Genomic DNA, 22,077 nt, shown 5'->3' with positions numbered 1-22,077 from the left:
AAAAATTCAAACGCGGAATGTCTCAAAAGGTCTCGCGCTCCCTTCCCCGCGAAAAGGACCGATTCCCCGGAAACGACCGTGAAGGAATCGGGAAGGATTCAACATAGGGGCACATTTCAGTACTGAAACACAACGCTAAGTTTCAGGTTGAGAAAGGAAGTCTTTCAGTGCAATTTGAAATGGGATTTAAAATGGGACACAGACCCGCATTATTGTGCAAAAACATCTCGATGTATGATAAGGAAAAGCACCACAGGGGAACAACGGCAGTATTTAAAGAGCTTAAACATATATATATATATTTTTTTTTTGGTGTGACCTTAAAATGGAAGATTTTAGATCAAGCACATGAGGTTTAGTATATTAATATAAGTCATTCCATTTTTTTTCTCTCTCTCTGATTTTATGCAGCAATCCGATGGTTGCATGGAGGAGTCTGATGAAGCTGATATATATATAATATATATATATATAATATAGTTACTTATATGAAAGATTTTTGTTTTCACTGACTGATTGACTGCATCTTCTCCTCTCGAAATCAGTGATGCGTTTGCGGTGATGGTTTCGAAGATGAATCCCTTCAGTCTGGACGTATATAGAAATTCATTCTTGTTTCGTATATTGCCATGGTTCCATTATAATCATGCTTAACTGCATTGCTCAAGTGACCAGGTGACCGTATTCTTTCTCTGGCAGCGCGGAATGCTTTGCTCTCCCTCTCACTTCCTCCCTCTCTCTTTCTCGCTCTCTCTCTCTCTCTCTCTCTCTCTCTCTCTCTCTGTTCGGAGTTAGTCTTTGTGGATATCTTCGCTCCTCACGATCTTGTAGATCACCCAGTAGAAAATATTAAAAATCAGGAAGACAAGAGGGAAAGCCACGCGTGACACTGTGTCGATCTTCTTCGCCCGTTGGATGAAGAGCTTCCTCATCTCCTCCGTCGTTTTGGCCGGGGCCTGAGAGGATTTGGACGTGTTGTTGTTGCCCTTGACTGCGACCCCGTCCTTGGCTTGGAGGCAGGCAGGTCCCATCCCGTAGGCGGTGAAGCTGAAATGACCTTCTGCCACCTCGTCCTCCTGCAACAGACGCACAATTGCTTTGAGCCTACGAGAGACTGGAGCCGTTGAAGAAATAATACACTCACCCCCCACCCACCCCACCAACCTCGACCCCCACCCTGACATCTCCGATCTGCCCCAGTGCCTACTGTCGACAGGCCGGCCTACCCCACTCTCTGGAGAAAAGAAAATCTCCCTCCGCTTTCAAAACCTGTCTTAAGTCTCTAATCGGACCTTTTTTTTTAGGTACTTTTCCAGTCTCCTCTTCAGCTTTCCTCCAGCTTTGGCACGAAGTGTTTTGAGGTTTTCGCCCACAGTTGATTCACTTTACAGTAATATCAACGACGCCATAAGGCGTTAAATCAAATCCAAGGATTATTATTATTATTATTTGCCCTGACGTGAAAAACGTTACATAAATGTAAATTGCCGGTATCATTTGGTGCACCGCCCCCTTTTTTTGGTTATAAAAATCCTCGCGTTCAATCCAGCCCCTATCACACTGCTCAACAATGTCCCACAAAACAGCCACAAAGCGATTGACCGATTTATTGCTGGGGGACTGTTGGTTAGGACATTGGGAAAAACTCCCTTCTGAATATCGTCATTGGACCAGGCAGATGGGGTCTCAGTTTAATGTCACGTCTACTACCATGCCTAAGCCTCTGACTCCAAGGCACAGACTGCAGACAGAGTAGCGAGCTGCAATGTGACATCTCGTCCTTACAAATATAGCGTAAACGTTCCAATTCCAGCCTTCTTCTCTGCTCCCGTGTCCTTGTCTGCTCCGCCAACCATTTATATCTATTGTCGATGAACAATGAGATGCCCTTGTGTTGGCGACTGATTTATGCTGCCTGTCACCTCTATGATGTGTGCCTATAAATAGCCTCAAAGCAGGCAGTTCATTTCCAGAAGATATTCATTCAGACCCTAATTTTGATGCATAGCCTCACCTTTTGATTGAAATCAGAATTAATCTACTCTGCAGCACCTGCTCTATATGACTGCCACGTCCACCGGGATAGAATTCCGCAGGAGTGTGTGGCGAAAGAAGCGGAAATACCAAAATAGAGTGGAGATACCGAGCACGGAGGCCTCAAATAATAAACCCTGCAGTTGATACAAGACCTTTCAAGACAGGGAGGGGGTGTGGGGGTGTCCCAAAGGGCTTTCCCGGGATTTACAGTGTAGTGTTGTGACTGAGTACGTTGTTGGTAAGCGTGCAGCCAATTTGCACACAGCAATGTCCCACAAAAAGAAAGATGAACTCCCTTCTCATTTTGAATGGCAACACGAGATCCTTTAACTTGAACAGGCATCTGATCCAGCAACTCCTTCCCCTCCCGCCCCCACACACAAACCCCCCCCACCCACAACCCCTCCCCGGGCCCCCCACCAGTGTCATATTGGAATGTCAGCCTAAACTATGTGGGTTCAAAGAACTGACGTGGGACTTGAACCCATAACCTTCTGACTCGGTGGTGAGAGTGCCACCAACTGAGCCGGGATGACACATCCCAGAAATAAGCAGCAAAGGATTGCAGTTGGGGTGAAATCCTGGGAAAAGGCAGTAATAATAACGACATGATAACGATCCTTGCATTGGATATAGCGCCTCATCAGTGGTTTCGAGACGTCTGAAAATGCTTCACAAGTAAAGTGAATTGACTGTACGTTTTGTGGGTACTGGAGAATATCAGGCGGAAGCTGAAAGCTTGATTCTGCTTCACTGCTTGTAGGTCAAAGTTGATTAAAGCTTTCGTTTTAACTTTCCATCCAGGCTTCGCTTTGTAAAAACAAACCAATTAAGGGTTCTTTGTCGGAAGAAAAAAAAATCTCTCATTTATTCTTCCTTTCTTTAGGCCCTTTGCCCTCGCTTTCAATTCCCCCACGAAACTTGACACAGCCCGCCAGAAAATGTACACAATTTAAAAAAGAAAGTGGGGATTGGAAATGGGAGCATTCAGCAGATTAAGTCTACTCCATCTCACCGACCGCTCAAAACTTACGCACTTAAACTCCAGCCAGTTATCCCCATGTTACACTGCATAGCGCGTTCCCCTCAAGAAATCCATCTGAAGGAGGATAGGCCATCCATCCGTCCTCTGGCCAGTTATCTCCGGGAAAGGTTTCAATCAGCAACTCCGCCCGCACATTGGTAACTTGACATCGCGGAGAAGTCAAGGGTTTTTTACTGAAGGCACGGTCAAGGAGTTTTTCATGTTGACACAGGGAAAGCAAGGGCCAAGGAATTATCGGGAGAGGTGTCCGGAGAGATCAGTGGCATCGTGACCGACAGGAAAATGGTGAACGAACACACTTGGATGAAAACGTACGGAGGTGATCTGTTGTTAACGTAACCTGTAGCTGATGTTAATTGGCTCACATTGGTCAGGTCCCATTGATGAAGGAAGGGAAGGAATGAGGCTCAGGGTTTCAAAGGTAATGTTAAAGGGCTAATTTAGAATAAACCTTCGCTCAATCTTTTTTTAAACCAGATGTAGAGAGAGAGAGAAGCCTTCATGTTGCAGACACTTCACTTACCTCCCTTGATGTGGAGATGAGTACGATATTATCATGCTTCCCTTGCGCTGTAACGCATTATTACTTATGTTGTCTCCACATCCAGAACCTTTCACGGGAAACTTTAATCATAAAAGCTGAACAAGACATCAATCACCAGAGGAAAGATGGCCTATCCTCCTTTAGATGGATTTCTTGAGGGGAACGAGCTATGCAGTGTAACATGGGGTGCCTCAAAGAAATCATTCAGACCCCCCCTGAGGTGGAAAGTCACAAAATTTCAGCTAGTCTTAGCCTTTAAGTCCTATTTCATCTTGAAACTTAACCCCAAGCTCGGGTGCAGTCCTCTGACTGTCCAGCGCCTTGGGACGTCCTCCTGACGCGAAAGGCGCTATATAAATGTAATTTGCTGTTGCTTTTGTTCAGAGCTGCAAACTCGCCAAATCCTTTCTTGACTTTGAAGCTGGTTCCTTTTTAAGGAGCGCCAAAAAAAAAACCAGCTTCAGAGAGAATTCAACATAACAATTCCGTGCATTAATTCATCTTGGTCTCATGCGCTAAGACCGTGTAGAGTTTCTGAGCCTATGTTTTTGCAGTTGTCACCAAATTACCGACAAAAATGGAAGAGGTTTCATAAATAATGGTTGCTCGGGTTCATTTTCCGCATGTATTAGGGTAAATTCTGATCAAACTTACGAAAATGCAAACCCGGGCTGCCCTACCACAGGGTCATCTATTAATAATTCTATTAATAATAATAATAATAATCTTTGCATTTGATACAGCGGCTTTTCATGTCGTCAAGACATCTACCTATTTTTAATACGAGTAGAAAAACGAACTCATCGCATCAATCTGTAGCAAAGCAGCAAGTATGAGCCCCAGCAATACTGAAATGTTAACAGACATATATAACAGTTGTCAAACTAGGAGCCAGAGGCTATGATTCAGTGACCGAGTGAGGAGTGGGTGAGAGGAAGTAAGGGAGATGGGGATGACTCATGAACATTCAATTGCAAGGATTATTATTATTATTATTATTATTCGTAAACCACAGGAGAGCTATCAGAACCTTCAGATTGAATTACTCCCGAAACTCCTTAGACAGCCAGTTTTCTAGATTTTTACTAGTCTTTCAAACACAACAGCTAATATTGTTGGTGAAATTTAGAGTTAGTGGGAGCTGCTAAATGATAATAATAATAATCCTTAAAAAATAATAATAGTCATCGTAATAATTTGGTCACTCGATCCACGACTGTTTGTGGGACGCCGCTGTGCGCAATTGGCTGCCGCGTTTCGCCCACAATATATACGGTCAATTCACTTTACAGCTTATTGTGTGAAGCGCTTTGAGACGTCGAGAAGATGTGAAAAGCGCCATATCAAATGCAAGGCTTATTATTATTATTATTAATTCCTTTGTCCTCGGTGAGAGGGGAACGACTCAAGTAAACATCTGTGTACACCCAGGCTAGGTACGGTCAGTCTTTCTGCCCTGCCTGGTAACCCAAGTTCACACCTGTACCTGTGCTGGTGTATATGTACTTACCTGGGGGTTATAGGAAGGGCAGGTAAGGGTGTGTGTGTGAGATGATGGTCATACCTTGTGCAGACGTCTTCGACGTCGTAACCTCAGCAGTTCTTTATGCTGGCGGGATACAAAGTTGACAGCTGCGTATTCCAACAGCGCGGAGAAGACAAAGAGTAAGCAGACGGCCATCCAGATGTCAATGGCTTTCACATAGGATACCTGGGGTGTGGAGAGGCAGTTGTTATTCACCGCGCTCTGGCTCATAACCTGTTTTGCTCTTCACGCAAGTGAGCAGCGGGCACACAAGCGCGCAGCCCTGAATCCGCTCTCCACTCCCATTCGAGGGAGTCTGATTAGTATGTACATGTTTCGTCAAGGTATTCAAGAGGAAACTCGATGCATTACTTAGAATCATACAGAATCATCGAATCTAACAATAATTAAATAATAATGGAGCTGGAAAGAGAGGGGTTTGGAAGAGGGGATTAGGACGCAATACGAGGCCTGTTGTTGTTGTTGTTAGTAAGTGACTCAACGAATAGCCCACTTACCTTTGGTAGGGAAGCTCGGGAGCCTGAGCTCTGAGTGGTCATGGTAAGCACTGTGGTGATCCCCAGACCAACACGAGCCGGGGCTGCGTCCATGTTAATCCAAAAGGAGACCCAGGAAAGGATGACGATAAGGAGACTAGGGATGTACATCTGGATCAAATAGTATCCCATCTGTCTCTCCAGGTGGAAACGTGCTTCTATGCAGGTAAATTTTCCTGACCGGGACAGAAAAAGGTAATGAAGGCCACATACGAGGTTAAGTTGAAGCTTGAACACTTTTGACTGGACCTCACTAGACATTATTCTAACAGCACGTTCAGCGACGGAGAAGAGACTTGAGTTTGAGACTTATATAGTTAGTGTATGCGATTTCCAAGGTGGTGGAAGGTGAGCTGAATGTCTTCTTTTGCCCAGCAAATTCTTATGTTCTTATATGGGGGGGGGGGGGGGTGCAGGAGGGAGAAACTCAACCTAGATTCTACCCTATTTTTATTGTGTTTCCAGGCGCTCCACCCCACCTGTATTGTAGTGCTTTGTGCAGTATCTCAAATCCTTTTCCTCTTTGAGAATAAACTGTGGCAAAGTTAACCCCTCCGAGATCTGCACAGCAGCCAGCTCATCCCATTCGAAAATCAGGTCGTTCATGGTGTATCCGACTGGAAGACACGAAGCAAAAGATGGGGGTTGGGAGACAAAAAAAAAAAGTTAACGCGTGTAAATGACAAACGCCAAGCCGGGGGCAGCTAACGAGTTTGGAACAATTCCCAGTGTGTGACCCGGCGATGTGACATTCCCTTTTGCTTCGCGGGCACAAGGATAAGCTTTTAAAACAAATGTCGAATTGCTGAGAGGAATGACTAACCCTGGCATCTGATACAGATGCGTCAAGATGCCTCAAAGCGCTTCAAAGGATTGAAATGTCAAGGGTAATGACTGCATGCTCGAAGGCGGCAAATAACTCCTTGCACTTGATGGAGCGCCTATAATGCTGAAACGTCTCAGAGTGCTTCACAAGAGTTGTTCGTTGTGTTGAGGCAGTCGGATGTGAAATGCTGACAAAACGCACAGTCACTGCACTTTACAGTGAATCCTGTGAGGTGTTTCGGGATGCCCTCCAGTTGTGAAAAGCGCTCTTTCAAATGTAAGGAACTCAGCCTTCCAGAACCCCGCCCAGAACTATAGGAATTAACAGAACCACAAGAAGAAAAATAGTTGAACCAAAGAGTAGACCGACATTATTAAGGATAGTAATAGTAATCCTTGCACTTGTGGAATTTGTGGAATTCTCTACCCCAGAAGGCTGTGGATGCTCAGTCCTTGAACATATTCAGGACTGAGGTTGATAGTTTTCTAAAGGATAGAGGGATTAAGGGATATAGGAAAGGGCGGGTAAATGGAATTAGGTTAGAAGATCAGCCATGATCTTATTAAATGGCGGGGCACAGGCTCGAGGGGCCGAATGACCTACCCCTGCTCCTACGTCTTAAGGTCTTATGGTCATTTGATGTAGCGCCTTATCACGTCGTCAAGACGTCTCAAAGGACTTCACAGAACACACTGTAAAGTGAGGGTGATCGGAGATGAAAAGAGACAGCAGCTTTAACAACTCTCTGATCATTGTTAGCAACGTAACGTGCTGATAAATTGATATCAACCCGACACTTTACATGCAACTGCTCAGAAGTAACACATTAATAAAATGTTTTACAACCGACGCTGCAGGAGTTGATAGAGAGAAGTCAGCCACAAGACACGGGGTCAACTTCGGTTAGATTAGTGGCTCTTGATGTCGATGTGAGAATAAAGTCATCAAATTACAAATTGTAAGCTGTAAATTTCTCCGATTCTAAACAGGAAAAAAAAGCACTTACAGCTTTCCAGCTGCATTATACATGTTTGCACGTCCATTGGGAAATTCTTGAGATCCATGGGGCAGGCTAAGACCAGGGTGATCCTGTAAAAGAGGCAAAGAATGACAGCATTTCCTATGGGTATCTGTATACTTCCTGCTCAGCCGTGTGTAGTGCTGATTATAACAGTTCTGCGACGTGAACGGTGATACAAGAAGTAAGAGATCGAAACACAGTGGCCCTCACACTGCAGATCTGCAGCTCCGCGTTAGAATCATAGAATCTTACAGCACAGATGGAGGCCATTCGGCCCATTGTGCCTGTGCCGACTCTTTGAAAGAACTGCCCAAGTAGTCCCACTCCCCCCGCCCTTTCCCCATAGCCTCACAAGTTGTTCCCTTTCAAGTAAACATCCAATTCCCTTTTTAAAAATGTTATTGAAATTAAATTTGCAATAAATCCGTAGGCAGTTAACCTCTATTGGTGTACGTTACTTATTGATGCTGCAAAGAATTCTTTTCCTCTGGCTCCCCCTTTCTCTGTCTTTAACTCGAATTTTCAGATGAAGTCCTCTTATCCTGCTTTCATCATCCCGATTGAAGCGCCGGGCCCTATTTGATTTGGCAGCACTTTATCGCAGAGGTGGAAGTATAGCACCTGATCACGTCGTCGAGAAGTCTCAAAGCGCTTCACGGATTATACCGTAAAGTGAATTGACTGTAAATTTTGTGCGCAAAAAAAACAGCAGCCAATTGCACCCAGCAGCGTCCCACAAACGGTCGTGGATTGAGTGACCAAATTATTATCATTTCTTTATTAATGTGGAAGGGATTATTATCCCCCGGAAAGCGATCCTACAATCGACTACCAACCAGGTTCCTATTTACCGCTCAGTAAACAGAAGCGCGTGTGCGTGTGGAGTAAAAAACTCTTCGCCCTGCCCGGGAATCAAACCCGGGTCACTCTCCCTTGCGAGGCGAGCACTCTGACCAACAACAACAACAACAAGATTACATTTGTATAGCGCGTTTCATGTCGGGAGGACGTCCCAAGGCGCTGGAGAACAGCATTTCAGACCCGAGCTGGGGTCAGGGGGGGAGAAGGGAGGGGAGGGGAAGGGGGGGTGGCCGATGGCACGGTCGAAGAGGAGGGTCTTGAGGCGGGACTTGAAGGAGGCTGAGGAGGGGGCGAGGCGGAGTGACTGGGGGATGGAATTCCAGAGGTTGGGGGCAGAGTGGCTGAAGGCTCTCCCGCCAATGGTGGGGGCGGGCGTGTCGGGGGACGTGGAGCAGGCCGGAGCCATTAGCTCAAACGCATCATTCGTACCTTAACGTGGCGAACTGTGCGCCGTTTACATCCCTGTACGAGGGTGCCCGAGCCGTGTATTGAGTGGCGTAATCTACTGTGCGTCCAGACTGGCCGGTGACTCACCTGATGCTGTAGAGGACGTTACCATTTTTGAAGATGCGCAGTAACTTGTTGTCGGTGGTGATCTCGTGGAAGTGAGCTCCCTTCTCGTTGGCGAAGAACAAATCCGGCTTCCAAATGGAATCCAACATGGAGGGGTCCAGATCCAGCGAGTTGTCGGGGAACTCGCTGTACGCCAGGCGGGGGTCGTTCCACTGCTGACGCAGGAAGATGTTGACTCGATAATCCTGCGGGGAGGGAGGGAGGGAGGGAGGAGGAAACGTACAGGAGTTCACCACCCAATCACTCCGTGTCGGAGCAATGCCGGGGCTTGACTGCAAACTCCTGGAAGTGGCTTGCGTCGTGTTTCAATTAATTCTCCCGGAATTATATTACGCGCTCAGTCTATCCACTCGGGTCTGCTTCCCGTGTCCACCCCACCCCCCCCCCCACGGTATTTATCTTGTTTCACCCACAAAATACACAGTCAATTCACATTATAATCTCCTGTCAAGCGCTTCGAGACGTCTCGAAGACGTGATAAGGCGCTGTATCAAATGCAAGGATTATTATTATTATTATTATATACAGTATCCGCTTCTATCTCAATGTCAGTGGGTAAGATTCCAGCCATTTTGACTCTCTCTCTGAATCTGTCTGTCTCACTCTCTCACTTACTTCTCTGGTCACCCACCTAAGCAGCAGTCTCTTTGGTTCTTCATAACACTCCTATCTCCTTTCTTATCATAGAATCGCAGAATCCTACAGCACAGAGGGAGGCCATTCGACCCATCGTGCTCTGTGAAAGAGCTACCCAAACAGTCCCACTCCTCCCTGCTCTTTCCCCATAGCTTCGCAAAATCTTTCCTTTTCAAGTAAACACCCAATTAATCCCCTTTTGAAAGTTATCATCGAGTCTGCCTCCCACCACCCTTTCAGGCCGTGTGTTCCAGATCGTAACAACTCGCTGCGTAAAAAAAAAACAAGACGCGAGTGACATTTACGATCAGGATGAGTGACAGGGGCTGTTGACCCATTCAGTCATCGATAGCTCTGTTTATTTATGAGCAAATGCATCAACGAGTGATCATCAGGCCCTACAGAGAGGCACTCAGGCCGATCTGTTAATCAGGATCCGATCTGAGCTGGATCAACCTCAGACTCGGAGCCAAAGGGCAAAATACTGCGGATGAGGGAAACCTGAAATAAAAACAGAAGTCACTGGGAACGTTTTCCTCTCTCTCCCTAGATCCTGTCCGACCTGCAGAGCGTTCCCAGCGACTTCTGTTTTTATTTCAGATTCGGACTTCGTTCCTCACGGGGGTCTAGTTTTGGAAGCTGCATCCCATCCAAATCTTTTCCTTTTCTCCCTGAACGATTATAATAATAATCCTTGCATTTGATATGGCGCCTCATCGCGTCATTGAGATGTCTAAATGCGTTTCACTGAATGTATAGTAAGGTTTCGCCCACAAAACACCCAGTCACTACACTTTACAGTGCGTTCGGTGAATTGTTTTGAGACGTCTCGACGACTTGATAAGGAGCTATATCGAATGCAAGTACAAACATTAGGTTTGTAGATGATAATAACTATAGGCATTTGATGGAGTGCCTGCAAACGTCTCAAAGTGCTTCACGATAGTTGTTCATTGTATTTATGTAATTATTATTATCACATAAAGTGGATGGATGGTGTATTTTGTGGGCGAATCATTATATAACTTTGAAAACTCTTTGAGCTTGCTCACTTCAGTGACTCACGTTGCGTAGTGAAGAGTTGGGTCATTACGGTCAGCAATAAGCTGCTGACTGACCTTCTTGTGCAATAACCTGAGCACGTACTCTATGGCAGATGACTTCAGATCCATTTGGAAATGAATTGTTCCTCTTAAGAATCTCCATTTGATAACAGGAGAAAGCCACTTCGCCAAGCGACTCTGAATCATTGTTCCTTTCTCACCACGTGGAAGCAAATCGGTCACTGTGTTCTTGGCATCAAACTTACCTTACGTCCGTCTCCTTTTCTCAATGCTCACACCTCAAGGTCGGCAGAGAAGACAATGCAAGCTTTTAAATGGGTTCGAGGAAGTAAAACCCGGCAAAAAAAAAAACTACTACTGTAATAATAATAATCCTCCCATTTAGCATAGCACCTTATCATACCATCAAAACGTCTCAGGATTTTAACGTGAAATTCAGTTACTGTGTCTTTTTTGGTCAGTTTGTACACAGCAACGTCCCACAAACATCCATTGAGGTGGTCAGTTTTAACTGGGGGATTGCTGGCCGGGACACAGTGAGAAACTCTCTTCTCTTTTCAAGTCGGACGTATAATTTCCACCTGTACAGGCAGACAGGACCTCAGTTTAATATCCATTAACACCTCCGACAAAAATACAGCACTGCTCCAATACTGCACTGGAGTGTCATTCTAGACTGTGAACTCAAGAGAGAGGATAGTTAACGGTTGTCACAGGTGGTTGGGACCAGGACACTGCTTAAGAAAACAGCTTTGACGCTGTGATGGGAGGTTGGGAGCTCTGGGAGGGTGAGATCTGAACGGGCCCAAGAACTTTCTCCATCTGAACTTGGTCTTGCGATCTTCAGTTAACCTCACGCGTGTCACTTATTCAGAACCAGCATAGCAGGTCACGGAACAAGCAACGAGTTGCAGCCGTCTATTTAGTTTAATTTTTTTTAAAAGAAAAGGTTCGGGTAAACAAGATGACGAATTTCTTGGCAAATTAAGATCAGTTGTAAAAAGAAGAGACAATAACATGACAGGTTAGGACAACGCTGATGAAATTCCTGCTGAGGTCTGAGGCACACTATACAACATGCCATCTCTCTATCAGCAAAAGGGGTTTGACACCGAGCGATGCTTTTGTAACAGAGATTAAAAATACCTCCCATCTTTCAGATCGCATATTTCTACATGTCGGGGTAAATGTTCACCTCAGGGACTCCTCATGTCAAGGTCAAATCTAACCGTTGTGATACCTCTGTGCCCACATTTTCCCATCAGATTAGAAGCAGAGACTTTTAACGTAATCGACTGATTTAGGTGACGTCAAAAGGCAAAAGATAGTTCATGAACAGAATGAGTTAAATTAGTCATTCGCCTCCGAGCTGTACGCAGATTGGCTCCTGCAGATGCCCACAAACACTACCCTTTACAGTCAATCTTGTATTGCACGTTGAGACGTTTTAAACGAAAGGACTATGAACATTAATATTATTCTCATTTATAATCTGCGGTTATAAGGTGTTATAATAAATAATAATCCTGGCATTTGATACAGCACCTTATCACATCAGTGAGCTGTCTCAAAGCGCTTCACAGAACACACTGTAAAGTGAATTGACTGTATATTTTGGGGGCGAAAAACGGCAGCCGATTTGGCACAGCAGAATCCCACAAACGGTCGCGGTTTGAGCGATCACCGCGTTTTTGGAGGAATTATTCCCCTATTTTTATAATAGTTATATATATTGGTAATTTGAAGTAACACATCAGGCTGCCTGCAGACCACAGGAGGGTATTTGTTTGATTATTACTGCAGCTTTGTACAAGCGATGCAAGTTTGTTTGCTTTCTTTCCCTGCTGGGTCGAAATACTATTTCTGGAGTGTCATGTTAGACTGTGAGCTCAAAATCCCAACATGGGATTTCGAGCGCTAGCTGCTGAGCCAGGCTGGTACCTGGGATTAATCAACCAAAACACAAGTGAATTTACATTGCAGAGAGGTTAAAACAAACTAAATTTATAAACCACCAAAGCAAAAGTTTTGCCTCTTCCGAAACCAAATCTCCTCCTTCAATCAACACCGTTTATAAAGAATATATGCGATACGTGGCTGGTGTATTGATTTTTTTCAACTCCACAAGGCTGGAAGGCTGAAGGTTAAGTGTTCATCCTGATTTTATTGGGAACCATCACATCACCACAATCATTTTGAGCGCAAGTGTCTTATAACATCATTTGAGGTTGGTTAGACTATTCAGAGGGAATAGTTCTCCTCTGCAATCCATTATTCAATGCTGTGTATTAAGTGCCTTAACTTTCCTTAACAGTGGATAGCACGAGGAAACTCAATCATTAAGCCTCAACTATTGGGCTGATTCAGTACTCTACTCTAAACAGGTCTAATGTTGAACGGAGGAAATAATCCACATAATTTCTTCCCCCCCACCCCAATCCCACCAGCCACGCACCTCCACTACACACATGAAACCTTACCCTCGCAAACAATGATAGCAAGAAAGTTAGAAATGTGCGCTTCACACTTGCTCAGTTGGTGTTTGTACACTTTCAGGCAACACTTTAATAATAATAATAATAATAATAATCCTTGCATTTGATATAACGCCTTATCACGTCGTCGCGACGTCTCAAAACGCTTCACAGAATATACTGTACAGTAAATTGACTGTGTATTTTGTGGGCAAAACTATCACACAGGCACATTCTCAAGCATCAACCGCTCTCGAGACCAGGAATTTTGGTGCAGATCAAAGCCCAGATAATTTAGCGTTGCTCTTCATCTCCGTGCATTAACTTGTTTTCAAGTTGTGCCCGATAGTGGAGAGACATTTTATCTGCGCAGCACATCTACTTTATGTTCAGTTGCCATAACACACACACACACATCATCACACTCACTTACAGAAAGGCACTTCAGTCTTTAATGCAAGGAATTTGGAAACACTTACCATGGTGGTTTCTGCTATTGAGCCAAAGCTGTTAATAAATATGTTGCACGTAACATTGACTGGAGGGCCTGCAAAAAAAACACACGTTAAAATATATTAATGTTACATGATAGAAATGAGAGCTACATATTGCACTTACTCCCACTCCTGCGGAGACAGAGCTAATGGGTGTTTTATTTCATCCTCTAACTGCAGGAGCTGTCTGGGGTGAGGGAATGCAGTGTTCTACTAAAATGGATCAAGTCTTGTTTGATGCACAAGCAGCTGAATGTCTACGCACTGCAGAGAATAATAACACGACACTTATTGATAACGGATGGGAGGATTTGCCGAGAGAGAAAGAGACAAACACGGGGAAGCATTGGGAACAAAATATTATCTTCATAAATCCTTCAATGTTACCAACCAAACCAAATTACCGAACAAACCAAATTAGGTGTAATTGACTCACGATGGGTAATCATCACCATGCTAACATTTTCCCTCTCTCTTCGCCATGTGTCATGTGCAGAAAAAGTCTCTGTCCATATCTTGCCAGATACGTCCCTATTTCAAGGTCCTTTACACTATTTGGCGAATGACTGATTGGTGGGGGGTTGGGGTGAATGGATGGATGGATGTACACGATGACGAGTGATGGTACAAGCCTAGAAATATAGTGGACCCTGAATTGGGAAAGTTCAATTTCCGTGTGGAATGGAGAAACAGTTGTATGCGGTTGTTACTGTCCAGTGTGGAGTTCTGTAGCTCAGTGGTTAGAGCACTCGCTTTGCAAGTGAGAGACCTGAGTTCAATTCCAGGCAGAGGGCGAAACCTTGGGCAAGTTTCCTTACTCTAGAGCCTAATAATAATCCCTCCAAAAAAACAAAAACAATAATAAATTGGTCATTTTCAATCCATGACTGTTTGTGGGACATTGCTGTGCGCAATTGGCTGCCGCGTTCGCCCACAAATATACAGTCAATTCACTTTACAATGGGTTCTGTGAAGCGCTTTGGGACGTCCTCTCCCGACGTGAAAAGCACTATATCAAATGCAAGGATTATTATTATTATTATTATAGATGCACTAGGCTACCAAACCATAAATTGAGTGGAGGAGCATTGCTGGTGGGAAGTGCTTGAATGAAGTCTCTCTCTCTCTGTCTCTCTCTCTCTCTGTCTGTCTTTCTCTCGGCCACTGCTCCAGTAAGGAGTGAGATAAACTGAGAATGTTCCACTGAACATGTGGATGCTGACGTATTTTATTTATATTTGTTCACTGCACGAACCAGGATTGGAGTGCCAAGGATAAAAACAATTAGATTTGGTGCTGGAGCTCACAAGGTCACCACATGTATTAATCCGAGTGCACAATTATTGCTCCTAAACAGAGAGAAAGAAAGAGAGAGAGAGAGCGAGGGAGAGAGAAAGAGACCGACAGAGACAGAAGATCTGAAATGCCGTCTAGCTTTTTCCTGTAAGACTATTTTTATCTTAAAAATTAAGATAATAATAATCCTTGCATTTGATATGGCACCTTATCACGTCCTTGAAACGTCTCAAAGTGCTTCACAGAATGTATTGTAAAGTGTATCGACTGTATTTTGCAGGCGGTCAATTGCGCACAGCAGCGTCCCGCAAACAGTCATGGATTGAGTGACCAAATTCGTGCGCAATTAAGCAAATATTTTTTAAAAATGCCATCAGTCTTAATTTGGACGTCGGATCTTGCTAAGATTGGCAGGAAACCGGCTTTCAAATCGAGACCGTATTAATTAAGAATTTTTTCCGCAACGCTATGCATCCTTACATTTTAAGATGAAATGGTTGCACAGGTTCAGAGCAGGTGGAATTTGGGTTGAATCAAGCGAAGTGTTCAGCCCGGGTTACAGTTAGCATTTGTTGTTCAGTCCTATGGACAGGGAAGCAGAATCACGTATACCCATCGTAGAACTGTAAGAATATATTCTTTCAAACTGTTTTAAGACAAGGGGTAAATGTGTGTTTAGAGGTTTCTTCATTCTTCTCGTTGATAGCGATGAAGGAGAAGAGATTATGGAAATGTAAGAGACGTATTATCCTGCCACAGACTGGCCTGGGGCTAAGATACTTTGCTGGTTTTGAATTCGATCCTCCACGGACCACGGCCATAGGGAACAAACACCTGTGACTGTACGGGCAACATTTGATTGACGCGAGCGTGAGTGACAGGAGTGGAAAGAGGTCTATGTCGAGTCCATCATTGACACATTTCCCCACTCCTAGATTTCCACGGCCTGACTGGAGAGCGATGTTTCCACTCCCCTGGCTTTTCTGCAACACCTTATACCTTGGGCTTCTGTATCGAGCCGACACAGAAATGAAAGAAATGTGTTAAGGGAACAGCGGTGCAGGAAATTAACCATTGCAGACAACCGCAGTGTCACATCAGAGGTAGCCGAGCGTGAAGACGTATAAAGTCAATGCAAATTTATGAGCACTAAGCTCTGGCTGGAGAGGGCTGGTTGGACTTGTTGTACAATAATAATTTGGTCACTCAATCCACGACTGTTTGTGGGACGCTGTGCGCAATTGGCTGCCGCGTTTCACCCACAAATACACTTTACAGTCTATTCTGTGAAGCGCTTTGAGACGTCATGAAGACATGAAAAGCGCTACATCAAATGTAAGGATTATTATTACTTTTATTATTAAGATGTGTGATTCATTCCAGTAAATCCCACGCACCAGTGTTTTGCGTGGTACAGACATAAGTTTTGATGCTAATATAAATACAGGGAGAAATCTGGGCAAATAAGAAAAGCCTGGAGTTAACTGTAAGAAAACAGCATACTTTGAATACAGATAGTTCGATGATTTAGGTTCAATTCTTGGACAAACCTGTCCCAAGAATACACTGTATTTGGAGGGAAAACTTTTGGTTAGCAAAAGAGAGAGAGAGAGAGAGAGAGAGAATGAATTAAAGGGGAAAGAAAAACGTTATATAATTAGAAGGTAAGAGAGAAAGACAGCTGTTAAAGCCACTTAAAAAAAAAAGTTCCTTAAAAATAGATATTTTCCAAAGCAGATTGCAGATTGAAAACCTATGCTGCGATCACCAGCCTGTAATAACATCCTCGTTCAGCCATCACGGATTTCAGAACATTTATTTCTGTTGTTACTAACATTTGATGTAGTTATCAGAGGTCTGAAATCCCACTATGTCTTAGCCTGCAAGCCCCCTGAAAGGCGCTATGCCAAATGTAAGCATTATAATGATTATTATTATTATTATTAATAATAATGAGATTGCGCAGGACTTCAGAGAAGTCTTACGGTCTCCCTTTGGAAGCTGGATCTTTTTGAGGAAGCAACCTCTCTCACTTACAAAAGGGATGACTTGCAGCGAATGTTTTTTGCACGTCACAAGAGCGTTTGAAGCAGGATTTAATATCTCCCATTCTATTAGACAAATTAAAATCTCCCACATAGAATTGACTGCGCACGAAACTGCTATGATTTATAGAACCATTAAGATTCATCATCATTCACCACAACACCATCACACTGGTGACTTCCAAATGACTTTTAGGGATCATTTTAAGCAATCTGGGACTTTCGTAAACTACCAACTATGTTTTGGTCGTGTTATATAATTCACCTAAGGGACAGGATCAAATTATGCCGGGCATAATTGTAAAGTATTCCTTATACAACTGTTTTTAATGAGTTATTGTGCCTAGCAAAGGGAAAGGCAAATTGCCTCTTGTAATAATAATAATAATCCTTGCATCTGATATAGCGCCTTATCACTTCTTCGAGAAGTCTCAAAGAGCTTCGCAGAATATACTGCAAAGGGAACTGACTGTGTATTTTGTGGGCGAAGCGTAGTTTATATGTTTATGTGCATACATCAAGGAAATAAGCCCTTGAGAATTTACAGCATGTGCTGTGAAGCGCTTTGAGACGTCTCGAAGACGTGATAAGGCGCTACATCAAATGCAAGGATTATTATTATTATTTTCATGTTCCACTTACAGTTGTCTTTTAGAAAAGTAAGAATCGGCTTTCTAACATTTAGGGGAAGGCAACTGTTTTTTTTATTTAGAAAGTCTTCAATGACCAAAAAAAACATTTTTTTTTACCTTCAGCCGTAACAAAAGAAATAATCAACTTCACTGCTGATCATTGTTGCCGATAAATAAGTTTGGAACAACTATGGACGTACAACTTTGAACGGAAAAATCACTGCATTGATCTTCCAGTGATTACTTCTGTGTGGTGCAGAACACAGTGCGGAGCTCAGCATTGCTCAACACTTCTACCAGACTGGTCGATAGAGCACTCAAAGGGCATTGGGGGTCTAATAGCCCGTGGACTAACCATGTTAAAACATAAACAGGTTCCCTGAATTATGTAACTAACCTTCAATGAAAAGGATTAATGTTCCTATGCATTCATTAACTGGACACGTACATCATGAACATGGTTATCATGTGGCTGTTTGGCCAGGAAACTGAGTGAGAGAATTTCGCTTCTCTTTTCGAGTAGTGCCCTGGGATGTTTAACATCCACCTGAACAGGACGTGAGACAGGACATCAGTTTAACATCTCATATGAAGGACGGGACCTTGGAGACTGCATTGCAGCATCAGCCTGGACTGGGTGAGTTGAAAGTCCGTGATTTCTAAGCGTGATAAAGAAATGGCTTTATCATTTTATGGAGGGTCGTGCAACTAAGGTACCATCCTCTAAGCTTTCTTGTTTCCTTGTTGTGTTATGCCCTCGGATGTGGGATGTATGACGCTCCTTATCTTCACCTTTCTCTTCAATCTTCCTCCGTCTCCTCTGACACAACAGTGGGATCTTCTGAAGATTTCAACCATGGATAGGGATTTGGATGAACATCTGTGTAGATATGAATATATGATTTCTGAACATGTGTCTCAGGACTGTACGTCATTTGCTGAGTTTTTTTTTTGTTGTCTTACGTCTTCCTTTAAGACATTGAACACCAGACTTTATGATGTGCAGATAAAACAGCAGTGAGCATCAGATTAATGTGCTTTTCTTTATGCATTGCATTGGCATCCACATCATGTCAGGGTAAATTTGCATAGGATTGATATCTCTATTGCCCGAAAACCGTGTTAGTCAGTGATTGTCTTTTATAGAAGGGCAAAACTTACCAACTTACAAGAAAGCAAAGACTCCTATATCCATCGGACGCATTAAGATGGCCTTTGGGACTACTTTTTGAAGCCATTAGTATTATATTCCAGTGGTACTGATCCACTATTCTACCACTATTCCTCATAGATATTTACCACACATCACTTTCAACATCTTTTACTATTGAGTCTATTGTAGTGCGTTCAGCCCAGTGGTCATTGATCACTGTCTTGAGAGTGAATGTTAGCAGGATATTTGACTTAAGAGGACATCAGGAACCCTGGCTGGTTTTGCCCTCTCTAACCCTGGAGAAAACCAGGGGTAATAATAGTAATAATAATAATAAAAATCCTTGCATTTGATATAGCGCCTTATCACGTCATTGAGTGCTCCGTCAAACATATTGTAAAAGCGTGTATTTTGTGGGTGAAACGCAGCAGCCAATTGCCTACAGCAATGTCCCACAAAACCAGCCTTGGATCGAGTGACCAACATTTTTTTTTGACAGATTATTACCCCAAGGAAGCGATCCGCCAATCGACTAACAACCCGGCTCCTAGTTATTGCTGGGTAAACAGAGGCGTGTGCGCGGAATAAGGAAACTTATCCCCGCCCGGGAATCGCACCCGGGTCCTCTCGTTTGCGAGGCGAGCCCTCTACCCACAACGCAAACCCAGCACGGATCGGGGAAATGAAGCGGCGAGCCGTAAGTTGAGGCTGTATCCGTTGCTGCCACCCCTACCCCCCCACCCCCCACTCCCTCCCATCCACCCAGCCCCCGAGCGCACACGCTTAAAATGTGGCTTATACATTTGTAATTTTGCACATCATTTGCCGACATCTGTTACCACTAGAAGTGAGGTGCCATTTGTTCCGATTCCTAGATATTTCAATTTGCAATATGACTGGTTCTGCCAAATGGCGCGTCTCCTCATTAGTGCTATATTAACGTTGAAACACAGAAAAATGACAATCTGTAGTTTTAGCACAGTAGCTGCCGAAACGAGGCTTAATATCATGCAGATGGACTGTGACTTTCAGCTTGCAATTTAAGGGCATTATCTTCCCTCATTTCTTCTATTATGTGTGGAGTATTGTGCCTCCCCCCCATCTCTCTCTCTCTCTTTCTCTCTCTTTTACTCTATCGCACCTCTCTCTCTCTCTCTCTCTCTCGAAACGCTGCTTTCTGCATTCACGGCCTGACTTCCCCAATTCTCTGCCCCTTCCACTGAGAAGGTGAAGCGGTGTGTAACAGATTGTCGCGATGGTGTCGAGACGTCTCTGTTTCTGTACGTCTAATCTAGCTACTTTATGCCTCAACAAGCATCGGAGGATAAGAATTAACATCAGAGGGATAGTTAAAGGCTATAATCGAATTCCAGGGTTCAAGTGGTTTGAGATGTCGAATAATGGATCGCCAGGAATCAGCTACAATCTGATTTCAGAGGATAATAGATGATTTAATGACAGGCACTGAGAGCAATACAACAATGTCTTATGAGCATCCTATCAATTGAATTACAGCTTGGGAACTCATTCCCAGGCAAACACGCTTGCCACGCTCTAATTTACTCCCGTGCCTTGCATATTCTGTACAATAATATTTAATTGCTTAGTTTGTTCCGGCTCAGAAAAAAAAACTGCCTTGTGTGTTTTTTTTTTATTTTCAGGAGAGTACCCTGTTCGTGTCGTTTCTTGGCGAGTTTTTTTAGTATCGCAATGCTGGGCCGGGCAGCAGTCAAAGAGGGATACTATCACGTCGTTAACATGGGCCGACAAGACAACAGTTACAGGGGAATATTCCACACTTTCTGCATCTGGCAGAGAGAGCAAGACACAGGCCACTGCTGAGCAAAACGCACGAGGCATTGCAAATCCACAAACCAATTTGGTTCAGTTAGTTGACCCCTTGTCATAGATGCTGAGGTATTTTTAAACCAGCAGCCCTGAATAAGAAGTGGCAGTTCCACAGCCCAATTCAGCAGTCTGACCAAAGCCTGTGGGCAAAAAACATCCTCACATCATATCCGCAGTCCACAGAGGCTTCCGTTTGCAAGATCACAGCATTTTACATTCGTGCGTGTGTCTGTGTGTGCTTTCGCAGCAGATCTCTTTGAATGTACTTCTATATCCTTTTTTTAAAAAAAACAAATAGACAAACTACGGCACATCCTGAAAATAATAATAACAATCCTCGCGTTTGACACAGCGCCTCATCACGTCGTTGAGACGTCTCAAAGGGCTTCACAGAATATGCTGTAAAGTGGATTGATTGGCTGTGCATTTTGTGGGCGAAAAATAATAATAATAATAATAATTCCTTGCATTTGACATAGTTGTTAGTCGATTGGCGGATCGCTTTTCCAGGGGTAATAATTCCTTCAAAAAAATAATAAGAATAATAACTTGGTCACTCAACCCACGACTGTTTGTGGGGACGCTGCTGTGCGCAATTGGCTGCCGCGTTTCGCCCACAAAAATATAAAGCCAATCCACTTTACAGTATATTCTGCGAAGCGTTTTGAGAAGTCTCAACAGCGTGATAAGGCGCTCTATCAAACACATCGACTATGATTATTATTATACAGTGTCGTCCATCTCGGGAGGACGTCTCTAAGCACTTCAACGGATAAGATCAGACGGGCGAAAGGGTCTCGCTCGTCACAGCCAACCTTGTGATCTTGTGATATTCCAACGTATTCGGTACCAAGAAGTATTATCGGATGCTACGAGAGAACCACACAGGTCCAGGCATGAACAGAGTGTGGGACATTTACGTAGGCCTGTGAGAAAATTCGCACAGTGCTTTCCGAGCAATAGTTTTCTGCAGGTGACAGAAATGAGCAACCGAGCTGACGCGAGGGTTTCTCTTTGCCGGTAAACAGAGTGAGATTGATGGCTTTTTTTTTTAATGTGGCTTCGCGGAGATGGAGAGAGTCGGTGTCTACGCAGAATCAGCTGCTGCAAGGAGGAGAAGTGCAGAGTTGCAAAGAAAATGGAAACTTGCACCTGCAGTGACTCTCGTTCGACACACAGCCGGCGTAGGAGTTGGTCTTTGTGAGAAAATGACTCGCGAAACACGGCAGCAAACAGCAGTGTCCCACAAACAGCCATAGCGTGAGTGACCGATTGTATTTGAGGGTAATAATAATAATAAATAATAATAATAATAATAATCCTTGCATTTGATATAGCGCTTTTCACGTCTTCGGGACGTCTCAAAGCGCTTCACAGAATAGACTTGGAACGACGGAAACAGTCAGAGAGCGGTGTCAGCTAACCAGGCCCTGTTGCGGAGGAAGG

The 22,077-nt window shown here is 43.9% G+C and overlaps 1 protein-coding gene across 1 annotated transcript in view; it reads right to left on the bottom strand.

The window, feature by feature from the left end:
* Positions 1 to 342: 342 nt before the first annotated feature.
* The window catches only part of glra1 (glycine receptor, alpha 1), a 29,968-nt gene continuing 8,233 nt past the window's right edge, over positions 343 to 22,077 (bottom strand). Inside the window, exons 3-9 of the mRNA XM_042340149.1 lie at positions 13,643 to 13,710; positions 8,951 to 9,174; positions 7,541 to 7,623; positions 6,188 to 6,325; positions 5,670 to 5,884; positions 5,191 to 5,337; positions 343 to 1,076 (exon numbers count right to left, since the gene is read on the bottom strand). Of these exons, the coding sequence (XP_042196083.1) occupies positions 792 to 1,076; positions 5,191 to 5,337; positions 5,670 to 5,884; positions 6,188 to 6,325; positions 7,541 to 7,623; positions 8,951 to 9,174; positions 13,643 to 13,710 (1,160 nt within the window). The 3' untranslated portion in view covers positions 343 to 791. The remainder of the gene's footprint in view (positions 1,077 to 5,190; positions 5,338 to 5,669; positions 5,885 to 6,187; positions 6,326 to 7,540; positions 7,624 to 8,950; positions 9,175 to 13,642; positions 13,711 to 22,077) is intronic.

This window comes from Callorhinchus milii, unplaced genomic scaffold (genome assembly GCF_018977255.1).
Source record: "Callorhinchus milii isolate IMCB2004 unplaced genomic scaffold, IMCB_Cmil_1.0 Scaffold13, whole genome shotgun sequence".
Classification (NCBI taxonomy): Eukaryota; Metazoa; Chordata; class Chondrichthyes; order Chimaeriformes; family Callorhinchidae; genus Callorhinchus; species Callorhinchus milii.
This window is presented reverse-complemented; position numbering and strand designations above follow the sequence as displayed.